At 37.7% G+C, this 18,178-nt stretch overlaps 1 protein-coding gene across 3 annotated transcripts in view; it reads left to right on the plus strand.

The window, feature by feature from the left end:
• LOC139967024 (centrosomal protein of 290 kDa-like) overlaps window positions 1-17,876 on the plus strand; it is a 65,707-nt gene extending 47,831 nt beyond the window's left edge. For 2 of the 3 annotated variants that reach the window (XM_071970634.1, XM_071970642.1), the window contains exons 37-52: window positions 25-112; window positions 1,395-1,520; window positions 2,002-2,139; window positions 4,478-4,690; window positions 5,830-5,952; window positions 6,470-6,612; window positions 7,837-7,948; window positions 9,407-9,544; window positions 9,935-10,186; window positions 11,718-11,882; window positions 12,366-12,572; window positions 13,180-13,317; window positions 14,133-14,299; window positions 15,192-15,285; window positions 15,901-16,023; window positions 16,965-17,876. In XM_071970634.1, coding sequence (XP_071826735.1) covers window positions 25-112; window positions 1,395-1,520; window positions 2,002-2,139; window positions 4,478-4,690; window positions 5,830-5,952; window positions 6,470-6,612; window positions 7,837-7,948; window positions 9,407-9,544; window positions 9,935-10,186; window positions 11,718-11,882; window positions 12,366-12,572; window positions 13,180-13,317; window positions 14,133-14,299; window positions 15,192-15,285; window positions 15,901-16,023; window positions 16,965-17,123 — 2,386 coding nt within the window. In that variant the 3' untranslated portion in view covers window positions 17,124-17,876. The remainder of the gene's footprint in view (window positions 1-24; window positions 113-1,394; window positions 1,521-2,001; window positions 2,140-4,477; window positions 4,691-5,829; window positions 5,953-6,469; window positions 6,613-7,836; window positions 7,949-9,406; window positions 9,545-9,934; window positions 10,187-11,717; window positions 11,883-12,365; window positions 12,573-13,179; window positions 13,318-14,132; window positions 14,300-15,191; window positions 15,286-15,900; window positions 16,024-16,964) is intronic. The other variant, XM_071970653.1, reaches the window with a different exon arrangement.
• Window positions 17,877-18,178: the final 302 nt, after the last annotated feature.

Consider the following 18,178-nt stretch of genomic DNA (forward strand, 5'->3'; position numbering starts at 1 on the left):
ACCCCATTTTTTTCTTTTTTTCAGACTACAAGAAATTCATGAGGAGGAAAAAGGTGAACTTCAGAAGGAGATAGAGAGACACCTAATTACCATATCTGAGAGGGAAGGAGATGTAAGATTAATCCTCTATTTATTGATTTTTAATTTATAAATAGGACTGAAAACATTGTCCAGGGAGACCTTTAGAGTCATCAAAAGATTTCAGATTGTTCTACAAGTATCTGTTGAAATTTATTTCCCAACTAAGTTTGAGCTTTCAGAAATAACCGTTTTGGTAAAATACTTGTAAACATCACGTTACATCGACTGGGTCTTATGCAGGGAATACATTCAAAGACATTTTAATTACTCTGTTAGTTATGTTTCTTAATAATTTCATGTGGAGATATGTTACCGACTTATACATGTTTTCTTTGATTGAGAAACACTAACACTAAACTAGTTTGTCAAGACTGTGTGATAGCTTCATATTAACTAACAACTACACAGAGAAACCATCTGTAGAGTGAGTAAGTGCAAGGGGAAACTTTTAGGATGCTAAATTTGTCATTAAACAGGCATCAGCTTTTTCCGCGAATTCGCGTAATATCCGTAATTTCTTTTCTACCTCCGAGATTTAAACCTCTCCATTTCCGTTAATTTATAACAACAGAGTTGTATCATTTGATCCGTTGTTCCCATGTTTTTCATAACCTATGGATATCCAACCTGCAGGGGGACAAAAACTATTATCCTAACACGCTGTAGCATAAGCAAACTGGAGTGTTTTTTTTTTACCTCAGGCTCATCCCTGATTAAAAGAAACTATGATAAATTTGTTGCTCTGCGGCAAGGTTTTATCCTGGACTAAATGAAGGGTAAAGGCTGGTAAGGCCTGCAGTTGAATATGAGACCGCGGCTTATGTTAGGGGGGGGGGTGGTTGGAGGCCGGGGACTACATCTTACTTGTGGCCAATGCAGAAATTTGCCTGCATGTTTCTTGATACTGTGAAGGTTCTTTGGCGAGTGTATTATTCCCTTTCACAGGCTTTTCTTTTCATCTAACTATGAAACTATTTTTCATTGCTCTTGATCAGGCCTGAAAACTTATCTTTATAGGCTTGAGTATGGGCATTAATCTTATTCACATTACATTGTTTTATTCACAGTACTGTGCCCATTTTTATGGATATTTATATTTATATTTTTATGTTCTTTATTGTGGTTTATAACCCTGTCTTATATCATGTTTTTACTTTTACTGCTGTTGTTATTACTTTTAAGTTTTCCTAAGTTTGGTAATTTTATATTACAGGTATTGGTTCTTTTGTACAGTGCTCTTGAGCATGTTTTATTTCATGATAACAGCACTTTAATGTATGGTATTTATTATTATATTATTATTTTTATATCAGATCAAGCTACTCAATGAACAGCTTGATCAGCAGATACAGGCAAATACCAAAGCACCCTCAGCGACAATGAAGGCTCTAGTAGAACGACTGAAGAATGAATTAGCCCTGAAAGAAGGGCAGCACAAGGTAGGGACTACTTTATGATGGCTCGTCAAATTAAAAAATTATGCGTCATCGTAATAGCTTGGAAAATTATTGCAAAATATATGTTCCAAACTTACCTCTATTTTTCAATGCAAAGTTTGAGATCATTTCATATTAATTGTTAAAGCAGCTTTTTTTAGTTTGAATTTGAGAAATATTTCAATAATAATCAATAATAAACCTCACCGCAAAGAAATTCATAGTTTGTTTTTGTCCAGTTCCATTTCAAGTAGTGAAGCAAAAGCCGAAAACTTTGAAATTTGCTTCTACTTGTATTTTTCACCACTAAGAAAAGTGTCCGTCAGACGAAATGTTGCGGATTTGAATCAAATTCATTAATCTCTCACTCAACTACTAGAAAAAAAATCTAGAAGGAGTCTTGGTATGGTTTATTAATTGCAACTATTAGTTGAAGAAATATTTTGTTATTTGTTTGGTAAAACTTTTTCTTTGTATGTTTCAGTCATTGAGTCAGGCTCTGCTACAGCTAAGAGCTGACATGGTAGAGACGGCCCAGGAGAGTGCTAAGGCTCACGCCTCCGAGCAGGAGCAACAGATTAACGTACAGGCGCTAGTAGACAAGGAAACCAAGAAAATAAAGGTATTCATGAAGTTATATTTCTTGCAACATCTCCTCGCTGGTTTGCAAACCAACACCTTTAATTTTGATCAAAATGTCCTGTATGTTCTCTCATTATTTCTTCAAATTAAAGATTCTTGCATTGTGTATTGTCTGCTGATAATTGGTTAACTTGACAATGTTCTAAATTTATGTACAATTAATATATAATATACACGTCATTCATAATGCAAATAGGCTAATTTATTATTTGCCGTCTAGTAATAATTTGCTCGATTATGCCACAGTTTTGGTGATGTTGATCCATTTACTCTGGCCAAATATGTTGATTTTACTTCTCAACTGTTGTTGACAGTTGTTGTTGACGGTATTTTCTCATTTGTTTTCATTTAGTACTTGATTAGGTATTAGCCTATATAAACCAAGCCCATCAATCTTCTGCACATGCAGATTACAGAAGCCAATATTGTGGCATGATTCTATAAATACCATTAACCAGGCTGAGATCATATCAGGGACTTGTAGTAATTAGGTATTAGCCTATATAAAACAACACCATCAATCTCCAGCACATGCAGATTACAGAAGCCAATATTTTGGCATGATTCTATTAATACCATTAACCAGGCTGACCTCATATCAGGGACTTGTAGTAATTAGGTATTAGCCTATATAAACCAACCCCATCAATCTTCTGCACATGCAGATTACAGAAGCCAATATTGTGACATGATTCTATTAATACCATTAACCAGGCTGAGCTCATATCAGGGACTTGTAGTAGTTAGGTATTAGCCTTTATAAACCAACCCCATCAATCTTCTGCACATGCTGATTGCAGAAGCCAATATTGTGGCATGATTCTATTAATACCATTAACCAGGCTGAGCTCATATCAGGGACTTGTAGTAATTAGGGATTAGCCTTTATAAACCAATCCCATCAATCTTCTGCACATGCAGATTACAGAAGCGAATATTGTGGCATGATTCTATTAATACCATTAACCAGGCTGAGCTCATATCAGGGACTTGTAGAAATTAGGTATTAGCCTTTTAATATAAACCAACCCCATCAATCTTCTGCACATGCAGATTACAGAAGCCAATATTGTAGCATGATTCTATTAATACCATTAACCAGACTGAGCTCATATCAGTGACTTGTAGTAATTAGGTATTAGCCTTTATAAACCAACCCCATCAATCTTCTGCACATTCAGATTACAGAAGCCAATATTGTGGCATGATTCTATAAATACCATTAATGAGGCTGAGCTCATATCAGGGACTTGTAGTAGTTAGGTATTAGCCTTTATAAACCAACCCCATCAATCTTCTGCACATTCAGATTACAGAAGCCAATATTGTGGCATGATTCTATAAATACCATTAATGAGGCTGACCTCATATCAGGGACTTGTAGTAATTACTGTAGGTATTAGCCTTTATAAACCAACCCCATCAATCTTCTGCACATGCAGATTACAGAAGCCAATATTGTGGCATGATTCTATTAATACCATTAACCAGGCTGAGCTCATATCAGGGACTTGTAATAATTAGGTATTAGCCTATATAAACCAACCCCATCAATCTTCTGCACATGCAGATTACAGAAGCCAATATTGTGGCATGATTCTATTAATACCATTAACCAGGCTGAGATCATATCAGGGACTTGTAGTAATACTCCAGTCTGTACTTGTACCCACACTGCAGTCCTGTTTATGTACTAGTACTGGTACTTCAGGTTTCTACCCATCCTTTAATAGGGAAACCAAAACTTTGTACTCCTACGCACTCACGGCTTTGTACTCGTGGTGGCTAATTGGCTAAGGCGTCGGACTCGTGATCCAAGGATTGCTGGTTCAATTTCTGCCTAGTTCATTACTTTGTGTCCTTGGGCAAGATGCTTTATCTCACTTGCCTCTCTCCACCCAGGGGTTAAATGGGTCCCTGTGAGGTAACTTGTCATTGGGCGCAGTATATAACTGCTGCCGACTGGAGGGATTGTCTCTGGGAAAGGTTATCATTGACCAGGGGTAATATAATGTCTGTAAAGCGCTTTGCGACCTATTGAGACCTATTACTCGTCTATTGCTTTCGGGATGTCTTTCTCATATTCAGCGTGTTGAACAAGCAATCTAAAGCATATTACGTACAATAGCATATGGACGTAGCTTCATCAACACGGTATTTTTTGTGGGGGACCCTAGCATTCCAAATTTTAGCTGCAGTTATTGGCCACTAATTGAAAGGTCTGTTCGTAAAGTTTTGACTTGTGAAAGTAAGTATGAAGGGTTTTGATCTTTATCCCAAATATTTGTACCATTTTTGTACTTCTATTTTAATCTTAGGAACATGCAGATGAACTCCAAGCCAAAATGGAAAAGGCAAGAAAAGAAGTCAAACGGCAGAAAGATAAGGTGGCCAGTCTCACCGATGAGCTAGATGGCCTGAGGAAGGAGGTGGAGAGAAGAAGACATGTGTCTACAAAGGTGGAGGAGGAGAAAATGGAAATGGAGAAGAAGATGAGAGATTTGGAATCATCTCGTAGCGACCTTCATCAGGTGAGGTTGACTTCAATTGTATGGTGGTCTTTACCATTCGGTAATAATGTATGTATAAAAGTACTTTGGTGGCAGGATTTATGGAGTATTCATCTCCCACCCTGACCTCCCCCCCCACCCCCCTTCCTATGTTTCATTTGAGACTGATGAAGCTCGTAGTCTTTAATTTGTGATAAATAGGCTGTTTTAGTTTTCTTTCTCCACAATTTTTGCTTTCCCCTCTGTTCCCAGTTTTAGCCAACCTATATCTATGTGACATCCACAATATAACGGAAACCGTTTAGATCAAATTAATACATATTTGGTGATAAATAATAGACAGTATAGACATATACACATATTACACACAGAGTCTTAACAAGTGCAAGCTGTATTTGATCTTGGCTTCCCCTTAATATTTCACCCTCTCACCAACATGTTACAGGAATGCACTAAAAACTGGGTAGCTTTTTGAGACTTAGTGGCAGTAGTAATAGTGGTAGTGGCAGGAGTAACAGTGGTAGTAGTAGTGGTAGTCGTAGTAGAGACAGCAGTGGTAATAGTAGTAGTTGTAGTAGTAGTGGTAGTAGTAGTAGTGGTAGTCGTCGTAGTAGTAGTAGTAGTAATAGTGGTAATGGTAGGAGTAACAGTAGTAGTAGTGGCAGTCATAGTAGAGACAGCAGTGGTAGTAGTAGTAGGAGTAGCAGTAATGGTAGTGGTATTAGTAGTAGTAGTAGTAGAGACAGCAGTGGTAGTAGTAGTAGTAGTAGGAGTAGCAGTAGTGGTAGTGGTAGTAGTAGTAGTAGTAGTGGTAGTAGTAATAGTGGTAGTGGTAGTGGTGGGAGTGACAGTTGTAGTTGTGGTAATGGTAGTAGTGGTAGTAATGGTGGTAGTAATAGTAGTGGTTGTGGTGGTGGTGGTGGTTGAGGTGGTGGTAGTGGTGGTAGAAGTGGTAGTAGTAGTAGTAGTAGTAGTAGTAGTAGGAGTAGTAGTAGTAGTAGCAGTAGCAGGAGCAGTAGCATTAGTATATTATAATAATTTTCTTTTCACTTTTATATGAGATTAATTTTGGAAGAAGAAATCTTGTCAACAGATGTTTACACTTTCTTGTAAACAATTGTAGCTGATTTAAAGATGAAATTTGTTCTCGATATTTGTAGGTTCCTGAGAAGGATGTCCCTGATGTGGCTGTTCTTCAAAAGAGGATAAGAGCTTTACAAGGACAGATCAGTGATTTGAAGAAAACTGAAGGCAAGGAAACTGAGGACCCTAAAAGAATGCAGGTAAAGTTTACAGCCAAAGACCAATTTTAAATTTGATAATTCCATTATTTTCTCTCTGTTTTCCTCTCGCTTTTATGTCATACAAGTGCTCTCATGACTACAAGTACAAGTTTCTTGAACAATTTCTACGTGAAATTATTTTCTTGTCACCTTGCAGGAGGCCTAATAAATAAATAGACAGCTATAACTGTTCCTTATTCCAGACTAAGTATGAAAAAGAGGCTGTTGGACCTTATCTGCTATGATATTTACGGCCTTGGTTTAGTGCTGGTAATCGTGTCATAATAAGTAACTTAACAACTTTGTGATTTAATTATCTGTTGTGACAAAGCACGACTTCAGTATGCTCTTGCATACTGGTATAGAGGAAAGTGTCAGTTGTAATTACAAGCAGGCTTACATGTTAAGTATACTGTACATTCCCGACTTTACTATGCTCTTGCATACTCATATCGAGGGAAGTGTCAGTTGTAATTACAAGCAGGCGTCCATGTTAAGTATACATTCCTTTCCGTAGTCTGCAGTGGAGGTTGCTAGATGGGAAGAGAGCAAGAAGTGGGAAAAGAAATTGGAAAATATGCGAAGCAAAATCAAGGACAAAGACAAGGAAATTGATCAGCTCCAGAAATCTTACAAGATGATGAAGGACATACACGAGAGGTGATTTCAAGATTAATTACAAAATAACTTCGTAGTTTTGCTACTTTTTGATTCCGTGCCAGAGGCAAAAGGAATCTATGCAGTCACGCTTGATTGTGTGTGTGTGTGTGTCTGTCTGTCTGTCTGTGGCACTTCCTGTAAACACGATATCTCAAAACATTGAACTTTGATGAAGCTCATACTTGGTATATTGATCCCCATTGGGAGTACATGGTCCCTGTTTTTTTGTGTGCTAATGTCATGACTATTAATGAGTAGCCGGAGCTTAATGCCAAATCCGTCAAACATCAATATCTCTGCAACCATACACCCAATTTGTTAAAACTTGATGGAATAAGTTCAAGGTGGTACATTTGCTTGCAATTTAATTTAATTGATACTCGTGGGCCGAGCTTAAACAATATTTTGACAATTTTGCCTTTAATCAAGGCCATATAACCTATGGATAAATCTCATACTTAGGTTTTCGCATTGTGAGAGTACAACCCTTAATTTTGGATGAGGTAAAATATCATTTCAAATTGTTCTGATTCAGACAAGGTTTAAATCCAAATGCAAGGAATCACAAAGTCATTGACTTTCTTGTTCTTATGTGCAGCTGTGGTAATGTTGATGAAAACAGCTCTGGATTAGGATCAGCAATGCTAAGAAGCGAAATGTACTTATGTCAGATACTGGGATGGCTTTGACTTAATGATTAACATCAAGAGGCCGATCAAATAAACATGTTTAACTCATTTGGGATGAATTTTGTTTTACAAAAAGGTTGGAAAATATTGGCCAGTGCATATGAGCAAACTTTGGAATGTTCTTTGATAAGCAGTCACACCAGCAAGCTACAGCTTAACCTCCCCCCCCCACCCACATCACCTACCCCCATGCCCAGCCTCCGAACATTTCCTTTCAGGTAGCATAGGTTTGAGAGTATCTATAAAGATGTCACAAATGTTGTTTTTTTATTTCCTGAGAGTGTTCTACTTTCTTTATAAATATGAGGGTTTCCCTGAGATTGCTACAATTCACAACCTTTCTTGTATGCCTAATCTACTTGAATTATCTTGTATTTTGTTGATTATACAAAAACAATGTATCAAATGAATGTAACAGATTTATCTCTGTTAATCCAGTCTTCTCATTTTAGGTAAAGAATGGCTTAAAGGGCACAATAGATAAACCATTGATTGTTTCTAGTGATTAATATCTATGTATGTTGGTGTCCCTCAGATCAGAGAGAATAAAAACCAGCCGAAACTCTGAGCTATTCTCAAAACAGGCGGGCCCAACACAGGCCGAGATGGATGAATTGAATGAGAAGAACAGAAGACTACAAGATGAGGTAGGTAGAATCTGTAATTAACACCGTTAATAACCCCTTTAAGGTCATTTCACACTAGGCGCTACACCATGCGACCAAAAAAATTTGCAATAATTTTATTATTTAGACCCATTTACACTAGGCGTGATGCAAAGCGGCACGATAAATTTGAATTAAAATAGTGTCAACTTTTGTCGCTTGTCATTTTTCGTGTGACCAATCAGTGCCCTCTGTAAGATCACATGATTAGCCAAGAGACCCTTTCTAATCAGGTGTTGGTTATAAGCAACTTCCTGTATGTCTTGTTCCGAAGAAAATCTAATCCTGATTGTTCAGGATCACACCGAGATATGAGATGTAGGCAGCAGAACATACAGGGAGTCTGAGAAAATTCAAAATGTCTGGAAGGAATAGCAATCAGCCTGAATACAAGCACTGAGTAAACTTATTATATTTGAGTTGGAAATTCAACGCCATCCCAATACATGTGCATACACCTATACACTTGTTGAAGGCTCGCATTTTCACAGGTCGATTTTGAAGGGTCAGATCGAACAATATGGCCTACATGATTGATGTCAGAACTAAATGTTCCCTGACACATTCTGCTTTCCATCCAAACAAAGTTATTCTACCAGTCGGTGGTATTTGCCGAAATCATTCCTTTCTTTCAAGATAGGGTGTAGCCACAATGATCTATTTCTCTTCCGTTTAACTATTTTACACAGCAAAGCTATATCATCTAAATCTATTGCATCACAAGTTTGTAAAACCTCTTGCAACATCTTCATGACATGATGTCGAGTGTCGTTGTACAAATATTGCACATATAATTGTTAAGTATACATATCATCATGTGAACCGGGACAGAAGAATTTCCCGCCATGAAAAAAATCGCAGAGCGATAAAACAAAAGTCACCTGTATTGTGAAAGCTAAACATTCGCCTGGTGACTTGTTTATCATGTCACATCACATCATGTCATTGCACCTAGTGTGAAAAGGGTCTTTATTCTCAGTTTGTACCTGAAATCATTGCATCAAAGGCACTTTTGTCAAGGCAATGTTGAAAGTTGTTGATTTTTTTTCAACAAGTAAGATTTTCAAATGCAAGTTTTGGTAAAGTCAATTAATCCACATTAATTACTCAATTAATCAAATAATCAATTAATCAATTAATCATTAATCAATTAAAACCACAAAAGGTCAATACCACGTTGTATTTGGAAGAATTAGAGAGAGACTCTTTGTCAAGAAGTAAAATGTTATTAAGCAAATAGAATTCTAAACAAACAGTGATTATTAAACATGAGTGAATATTAAAAAGAAATTATTTTGAATAATCAGTCTGGACATGAATGAAGAGTTTAACCATTCAATGTTCATCCTTCGACTGTTGTGTTTCTGTTGTGTCTCTAATATTCCAGAGAAAATGCAATTATTAAAACTGGTCACCACTGAACATTTTCTTCTGTTACAGGTTTTCACTCTAAGAAGACAACAGTCCTTTACTCAAGATTCGGCAGTCCAGGAACTTGAAAATAGAAACCAATTTCTCACGGGAAAAGTTTCAGATTTACAGAAACAACTCATCGAAAAGGAAATGGTTACGTCAAGGGTAGGACTTAGTATCCATATCTGTAAAAAGCGACTTGCTTAGTATCAATATCTGTAAATATCTGTAAAAAGGACTTACTTAGTATCAATATCTGCAGATATGTTAATTGTGTGGAAAGGAATAAAAATATTGAAATAATAAGCAAGAACTTTTCTTAGTAGCTTCTTAAGAACGCCAGTATAATTTGTTTGTTTTGTAAAGAACAAAAGACTACTCTAACACTGATAAGATCTACTTTGGACGCATACACAATCTGTGACTTTAAGTGTAGCCAACCCTTTTATTGTGTGTGTGTGTGTTTTAGTGCAAGTTTCACACATTTTAAATCTGCCTGTGAATAATTCCTCTGAGTTCACTAATTTTAAATCTACCCACTCTGCCTCAATTCAGCCTGCCTCCGTCCTCTCTGCGACTGCTCCGAGATCGTCGTCGCACGACGAAGATAATAACCTCCAGAAGAAGGTTCTAGAACTCTCTCAAGAGAACATCGAGCTCAGGTTCGAGTTAGAGCAGGCAAAGGTGGACTTGCCTCGGTTAAAGGAGAGAGTCACAGACTTGCAAAAATATAACGATGCCTTGAAAGCTGACTTGGAGAAAGCCAAGAGAAAATTAAAGGGAAGTTCAAGCCACGGTTCAAGTAAGGTAAGATACAGTATAGTTCCTGCAACATTGCACAACAGGGATGTGCTCATTAATATTTGAGTGCTGAGCAGATTTGTGCTGTATTGTGATCCAAGTCCTGGGGTAGTAGTCATAGGGGTGGGGGTGCCCCCCTCCCCTTTGGAAAATTTTTGCAAATGAAGTATGCTTATATCTCAAATGGTGCTATCTTTTTCCTATTCTGGCGCTAACTTCTGCGCCAAGTATTCACTCATATTTTGGTACTGGTAAAATGTGTTCAATTTATCATCATAAATAGTGCGGTGCGGAAATGTTTAAAATACTGTTTGTGCTGGCGGCATTCAGAACTGCCAGGCACAGCCGCCTGTTGCTGCCCTATCCCTGCACCATATTTGTCTTTCTCTCTTGTTTTAGGTGTACCATGTGATGTTTGTAACCCAGTCGAAGATCATTAACCCTTTTCACAGGTTCACACATAAACATAGACTTGACTTATTCTGACAGAAAAGTAAGACGGTACACAACATATCTGGGAGCTCATTAGGGAGGGAGATGGGGTGGGGGGGGGGGAGGAGGAGTTTGCTTAGCTTATTTTTTACAGTATTTTAGGAAGATATGCTTTTCAAAATATTGTTCTGTCCGCCAGAATGATATAATAAGATTCTCTGCTCCTCGCTGTGTTGCTCTAATATGGAACATAACACTCTTGGTATAAAGTGTCCGCATAATACTTGCTAAAGCAGCTTACTGAGTTGAGTTGAGCTCATTTAACCTTCATTTGGTTGGGAAAGTCAAGACCAGTGTCAAAGCATGGGTCAATTGCAATCCTATTTTGAGCAATACCAGGCAGGTTTGGAAAAATTGCCAACAACTGAACTCAACAAGCTGCTCATTGCAGAAGCTCATTGTATTAATTGTGAGTTTGGTTTGGTTGCTGATAGAGGTTCTTTCCGTGCTTGTTTAGGACTTGTTATTAATTCCATGGTATCTTCAAACAGGAAAAGGATTGTTTGTTGTTCTTTCTTAGCTGTTTGTGAGCATGGTTTGTTCACCACAGGGGTTTCTATCACATATCCTTCTTCCGGTAACTTGGTTCTCCGCTATTGATACACTTGGCTCACCGCTATTGCTACATATTGCTCCATTGAAAATTCAAACTTAAATAGATACAGTTGAAGTCAAATATTTATTATAAAGTACAGTATTAAGTCAGATAAGCTTAATAATTAATGTTTTCCAGGACAAACAAGAAAACTTAAAACTGGCTAAATTTAATTAGTATCAATACTTTCATTAAGAATTTGTCTTTGTGAATGCCTAATTGTGTCACATGGATTCATCCCCACCCCTCTTCACCTCCGTACCTTTTCTCCCCTCCCTATCCACCACCATCACTGTGATACCTTTGCCAGCTCTGGGAAATTGTGTCATTAACAATTTGCATGGAACCTATAAATTACAGGCACCTGGTCAGAATGGTAAGAATGAAAATTACTAAAATTTGATGATGTCAACTTTTACATATCGATGAATTTCTGGGATTCATATCCAGCAGGGCACCAGTGGTAAATCTATCCCAGAGCTTGAAAGGACCATCGGACTGATGAAGAAGGTCGTAGAGAGGGTCCAGACCGAGAATGAGACCCTAAAGAAGGCGCCAGGGGTGACCACGCAGACAGAGATTCACTCCTTACGTGAGGAGAACAAAACCCTTAAGGTGAACAAAAAAAAGTAAATTACTGGCCGATTCCACCATTGAGGAAGAGAAGGATATTTAATTAGTTTTATTGATCTTTTTTTGTCTGTTTATCATGCAGTTCTCTTTTACTCAAAAGGACATATGAAGAGGGGGGTGAGGGGAGGGGGGCAGGGGGTAATAGCAGATTCATTTGTAGGTCAAAAAGATGTACTTTATTTATCTCTCATGATGTAAAATTAATGTTACAGTAAGTAACTGCTATAACCATCAGAAATTACCACAAATGTTACATTAATGTCATTTATACCCATAATGCAACAGTCAGATTCACTTTAAATCTCGCTACATTTCAAAAATTCATGGTCTCAATTCCTTCTTCTTTATCAATTACATTCATCTATCTTTTTTTTTCTTTTTTTTTCTTTTTGTTCTTTTTTTTCCTTTTTTTCCTTTTTTTGGGGGGTTCTCCTTTCATTTATGTGGCATTTTTTTTCATTTCAGAGCGAACTTGAAAAGTTGAAACTTCAAGTCGGAGGACAGCTGAGTACTAGATACGAGAACACCCAGAGAGGCATCGCAAAGATGGTCACGGAGAACGACAGGCTGAGGCAGGATCTACACAGGGAAGTGGAATCGGCAGAGAAGCATCGAATCAACCACAGCAGAGCTCTGAGAGACAAAGAGAGATTGGAAAGACAAATTGAAGAAGTAAGAAGAATTTAATTCACTTCATGAATAAATTATCGTTTTCCAGAAGTGCTGTCGTCCATCACTCAATTTCATTTCAACTGTATCATTTATTTCATTCCAGTATAGATGTAAAATGTATTAGTAAACTCAGTTCTTGAAGCATCATTTTCCTTTCACTAAAAGTATATCGTAATCTAAACTGACTATCCTTCGTCAAAAAGATGCTAGTCTGTTTACACTGCATATTAATATGTTTGGACCAACATCTTTGCTGTTCATGCAACCTTCCAAGATAGTTACAGTTATCCAAATGATAACACAAGCACTGCCAAAAGAATGATTTGCATATTTACTACCAAAGTAACTCTTTGAAAATTTAGGTTAGCGATATACTGCAAAGTTTGCGATTTTCTTTTCTTGCACACAAGATAAAGAGTGGTGTTATGGGTTAACAGGCCCCATTCAATTTCTGGTTTTCACAGTTAATTTAAGGGAGGGGGTAGGGAGTGAGGCAGAGGTGTAAACCGTAAAGCTTTGTCCCCTCTGAATTTTTGACACCATTCGGTTGTTGTCGTCTTATTTGTGCTTGCAAAGCGATAAACGATTACACTGACTTTCTTTCAAGGTCAAGGAAAAGCAAGAGATAGAGCAGGCCAGAGGACCAAAGTTAGAAACAGCCGACTCAAAGAGCTGGAAATCCATTGTGGTGACTCGAATGTACGAAGAGAAGATGAAAGGAATGGAGGAAGAAATGGATAAAAAGGTATCAGTGGGTTACTGGCAAGATGAGATTGGTCACCACCAGCCCCCCCTCCCCCACCCCCATCCCCCTCTAACCCTAGGGTAAAATGAATTTGATTCAGCTATTATGTGTCATACTGATTGCATTGTTCATGCATGAAGGCTTTTTAGAATGTTTGATTTGCTGCCGTTACTAGTGGTTTGATATGCTCTCAATGTGTCATCACATTTGATCAACTCCTAATTCTCTGTTTAAAGTGATATGATATGAACTTCAAGCTTCAATCCCTTCCTTTATAAATAATAAAAATAATATTTGCTTTTTATATAGCGCTTTATACCAGCGGTAGGTCTCAAAGTGCTTTACAGACGTTATATTACCCCTGGTCAATGATAACCTGTCCCAGACACAATCCCTCCAGTCGGCAGCAGTTAAATATACTGCACCCAAAGTTCCTCACAGGTTCCCATTTAACCCCTGGGTGGAGAGAGGCAAGTGAGATAAAGCATCTTCCCCAAGGACACAACGTAATGAACTAGGCAGGAATCGAACTAGCTATCCTTGGATCACGAGTCCAACTCCTTACCCAATTGGCCAGTGATTTGTTCTGCCATGAAAGTTTAACTGATTTGATTCAGGCTTTTTGAACTTTTTTTTTCCATCATTTTGCTCTTAATTTCAGATGCTTTGACAAGATTGAATAAATTTGAAATCATTTTCTTGCCTTTAGTTTTAATGATTTGTTCTGCTATGAAAAAGTTTTAAAATGAATTTCATTAAGTTTTTAACTTTATGAGTTGAATAGTATGTATCTCATTGTTCATCATTTATGATAGAACTCATCTCTGGGAGACATGAAGAGGTTGCTAAGAGATGCGGCCCATAGGGAACAGGAATTACTCCACGAGGTCAGGGACCTTCAAGAGAAAGTCTCAGTCCTGGAGAAATTCCCAAACGACATCACTTCGGATTCAGATCTCGTTCAGCAGTTACAGCACACCAGGTAATGTGGATGGATACATACTGGTTTGAAGATTAGAAGCTAGCATTGGAATGTCAACTGTTACCACATAGGGCACTGTATTGGGATTACACTATAACTTTTGATCATGCAAATACTGTATTAAATGTATACTCCTGAACATATTATTAAAAAAATAATCTGTGTAAAAGTAAGTTGGCCTGACATTTCGATCCTAGCAGGATCTTCTTCAGAGGCTAAATGAGTAACAGTAACAGAAGGGTCAAAAACATGCACAGAATACAAACAGGTTAATGAGCATGGTGAACACAAAGAGATAGATGTAAGGGGATTAGTAGACAAGGGATGGAGAGAAGAAAGCAACAGGGGAAGAGGAAAGGTAGGAGATAAACAGTGGAGGGACAAAGAGAGGATTAAGGAAAGGGGGTAGGGAATAAATTTATCTAAAAAAATAATCTATGAGGTGGGGCTTATAACATGGCTTACTACTTTATAGTGAGTTATCAACCGTGTGAACCGACAGAGAAAATTAACATAACCATAGGTCGATGTGTGATTACTTTGTTCCAATTACGAGCAAAGGAAGTCAAAACAACAACAAGTCATCAAATTGGTCATATTTTCAGACACATTGTCTTTGGTGACAAGAGTATGGTAACACAAGATTGGGCCAAATTCGACACGGCAGTTCGTTGTTTTACATTTAACCTCAAATGGCGATATTTGGTTCTCGCTGTTTACTCGCAAAGGAAGTCTCAATCACTTTTTGTAATCATTTTGTAATATTCATTATACATTACCAAATACCACTATTTTAAGCATTTCTTCAAACTTGGCGAAGAGCAATTAAAAAGAGAAAAAAAAACAGCGAACAAACTTTCAAAAATTTCGTTCTTTAATTGTTCTTCTCTAGATTAAAGGTAAATCGTCTGGAAAATGAAAAAGCAGAACTTTTAAACGAGATGAAGATTAGAAAACTACAGACTGGTGCAGAGAATGGGACAGAGGTAAAGCAACTTCATCTTGTATCAGTAAATGAAGGAGGATAAGTTCGATTATGTATTTAAAGGGTGTGAAGACTCGCGCAAAAAGAAACGTCTAATGCCGGTAATTTGACCTAGTTTCGAATGAGGTGTAACAGAAGTGTTAAACACCACCATCGATCCCAGAAAATAGACACACAGCTTGCTACCGTCGGTAATTAGACACTAGTGTACAGTCAGTGCATACAGCTGCGGTCAATACCCAAAGCACAGTATACAAACAATAAAGCGATGGACATCTCAGGTCCAGCTAAAGAAAACAATAAAGGTATCACGTTTCATTACTGTCTGCATTTTGTAGCGATACGAACAAAACGTCACTTGCAAGCAACAGAAAGTTAACTTTTTCAGATGGCCGCATGTGGTTTGGGGTGAGACTTCAATGCCTTTCAGGAGATTTGAAATGCTTTCTGGTAAATCCCTACTTTTGATCATTCAACAAGGATCCCTTCTTTGGTACTGGGAAAGTAAACGAAATGCAGGTCATTTTCCTTTGGCAGGGTACATAACGTTTATTTTACAAACACTAAGGTTTTAAGATATTTGTGTGATTATTTTCATCCACAATCTTTGTAATAGGACTCTGAATTTGTCGAGAGGCTACGTAGCAATACGAAACTTATGGAGGAAAATGTTGAAATCAGAACAGAGCTGAAAACTAAAGAACTGGAAAGTGAGAAGATCAAAAGAGAAAACGAAAAGGTTTGTTTAACGTTCTGATGATTTCTCTCTGTCGGTCATCTGATCTTGTCCAGAAAAAGTTTTATTTTGACGTATCGGCTGGAAATTTTCACGATTTTACCATAGCAACAGAAAGTGAGTCCAGAGTGTGCTATTTAGTAAGTGTCTCAATGTGTTCTTCACAAAAGTGATGTCAAATGATGGGCAGGCATAAATTCGCAAAGCTACATCCAAGACATCACACTATCCAGTAACATATTTTTTTTTCTTTTAGTAGCTTACATGTCAATTCAACTGTAAAAATTGAAAGAAATATGTAGAGTTGTTTTTTCTGGATCTTTCTTGGTTTATTTCTGTTATTTGTCTTGATATAAGAGATTGGTACTTGTAAGTCATGCTAGGCCACTCCAGTGAAGTTTCTGATGCATTCCACTATACTTACACTATATTTTAAGGAGAATGTGCATAATACATACCAAATGGCAGTAATTATTAGCAGAAGATTGTTCTATTGCATATCCCCAGTGTCCACCAATATTTTGTCGAAATACGCAAATATAGATTTGCAATTTGTTAATACATTGCAAAACCTAGATATGTAAATCACAACTAGAGAAAGTTATTTGACAATGAGTACACAATTTGCCCATTCAAAGGTCTTGTGTCGTAATTGAACCCAGCACGATTGCTACTGGTTGGAAGTATTGAAGGGGATGTGGAGGGAGTTGTGAGCTCCTAGGTCAAGTTCTATATACATCATGTCCCTACTCCACCAGTCCACTGTTGACTCTTCCCTTTGTCTTGCTTGCCCTGTGACTTTCCTCTCTTCTCTTTTGTTCCATTTTGTGTTTTCTAAAAAAAAGACTAAAACATGTCCTTCCATCTATGTACGAGTTGTGTCTCAAGCGAATGAATTTTGTACATGTGTATTAAACACTTCTTTTCTTCTCTGTTCACTACAGCTAAGAGGAGAACTTGAACAGTTTGATCCGTCCTTCTTTGAGGAGATTGAAGACTTGAAGTATAATTACAGAGAAGCCATGCAAAGAAATGTACAGTACGAGGAAGAACTAAGGAATCTGTCTCAGCAGTTTGGTGTGACTGTACACATTCCACCATAGCAAGGCATGCATACAATAGTTTATAAATGGCAAGCTGAAACATGTATTCATCATAGACAAGCTACCATGTGGGTTCAGATATTCTATTGTGACATACAGAGTTCAAACTATTTAGTAGAACAATACAGGCTATCTGTTCAATCTATGTTGTATTGCTAAAGGGAATGGAAAGTTCGGTTGTGCACGGAGCCTATGTGACCTAGTGCACTAGATACTACAGAAAGTACTACTTGAAATCTCCTTAAAGTAACTGGTTGGCTTCCAAACCTGTAGTCCACTTTTATGAGATACACTCATGTAATATGTGAGCAATTTTCTTCATGAAGTCTATGATTTTTGGTTACATTCCCCTTCTCCCCCTCCCTGCCCCTCCTCAGCTCTCCCCTAGGTGCTACTAGCTGACTGTTAGCCTCAACAGTTTTATAACTTCAGCCCAGATTCTTATATGTAAAGTAGGCTACAGTAGAGTAGTTATCTCTAGCAAAGTGTTGTTAATAGATCATCTTGTAAAGATACCTGTTGTGTTACTAATGCTGCATGTTAGCCAGTTGGTGTTACAGCATATAAGATGGCAAAGTGAATATGTCTGATACCAATGCAACCACCCCGGTTGTCCAGCTATCCTGCCAGTAGGTGTTACAGCATATTAGATGGCAAAGTAAATATGTCTGATACCAATGCAACCACCACAGCATGTCCACCTATCCTGCCAGTAGGTGTTATAGCATATTAGATGGCAAAGTAAATATGTCTGATACCAATGCAACCACCACAGCATGTCCACCTATCTTGCTAGTTGGTGTTACAGCATATTAGATGGCAAAGTGAATATGTCTGATACCAATACAACCACCACAGCATGTCCACCTATCTTGCTAGTTGGTGTTACAGCATATTAGATGGCAAAGTGAATATGTCTGATACCAATACAACCACCACAGCATGTCAACCTATCCTGCCAGTTGGTGTTACAGCATACTAGATGGCAAAGTGAATATGTCTGATACCAATGCAACCACCACAGCATGTCCACCTATCTTGCTAGTTGGTGTTAC

Source organism: Apostichopus japonicus, chromosome 1, assembly GCF_037975245.1.
Source record: "Apostichopus japonicus isolate 1M-3 chromosome 1, ASM3797524v1, whole genome shotgun sequence".
Classification (NCBI taxonomy): Eukaryota; Metazoa; Echinodermata; class Holothuroidea; order Aspidochirotida; family Stichopodidae; genus Apostichopus; species Apostichopus japonicus.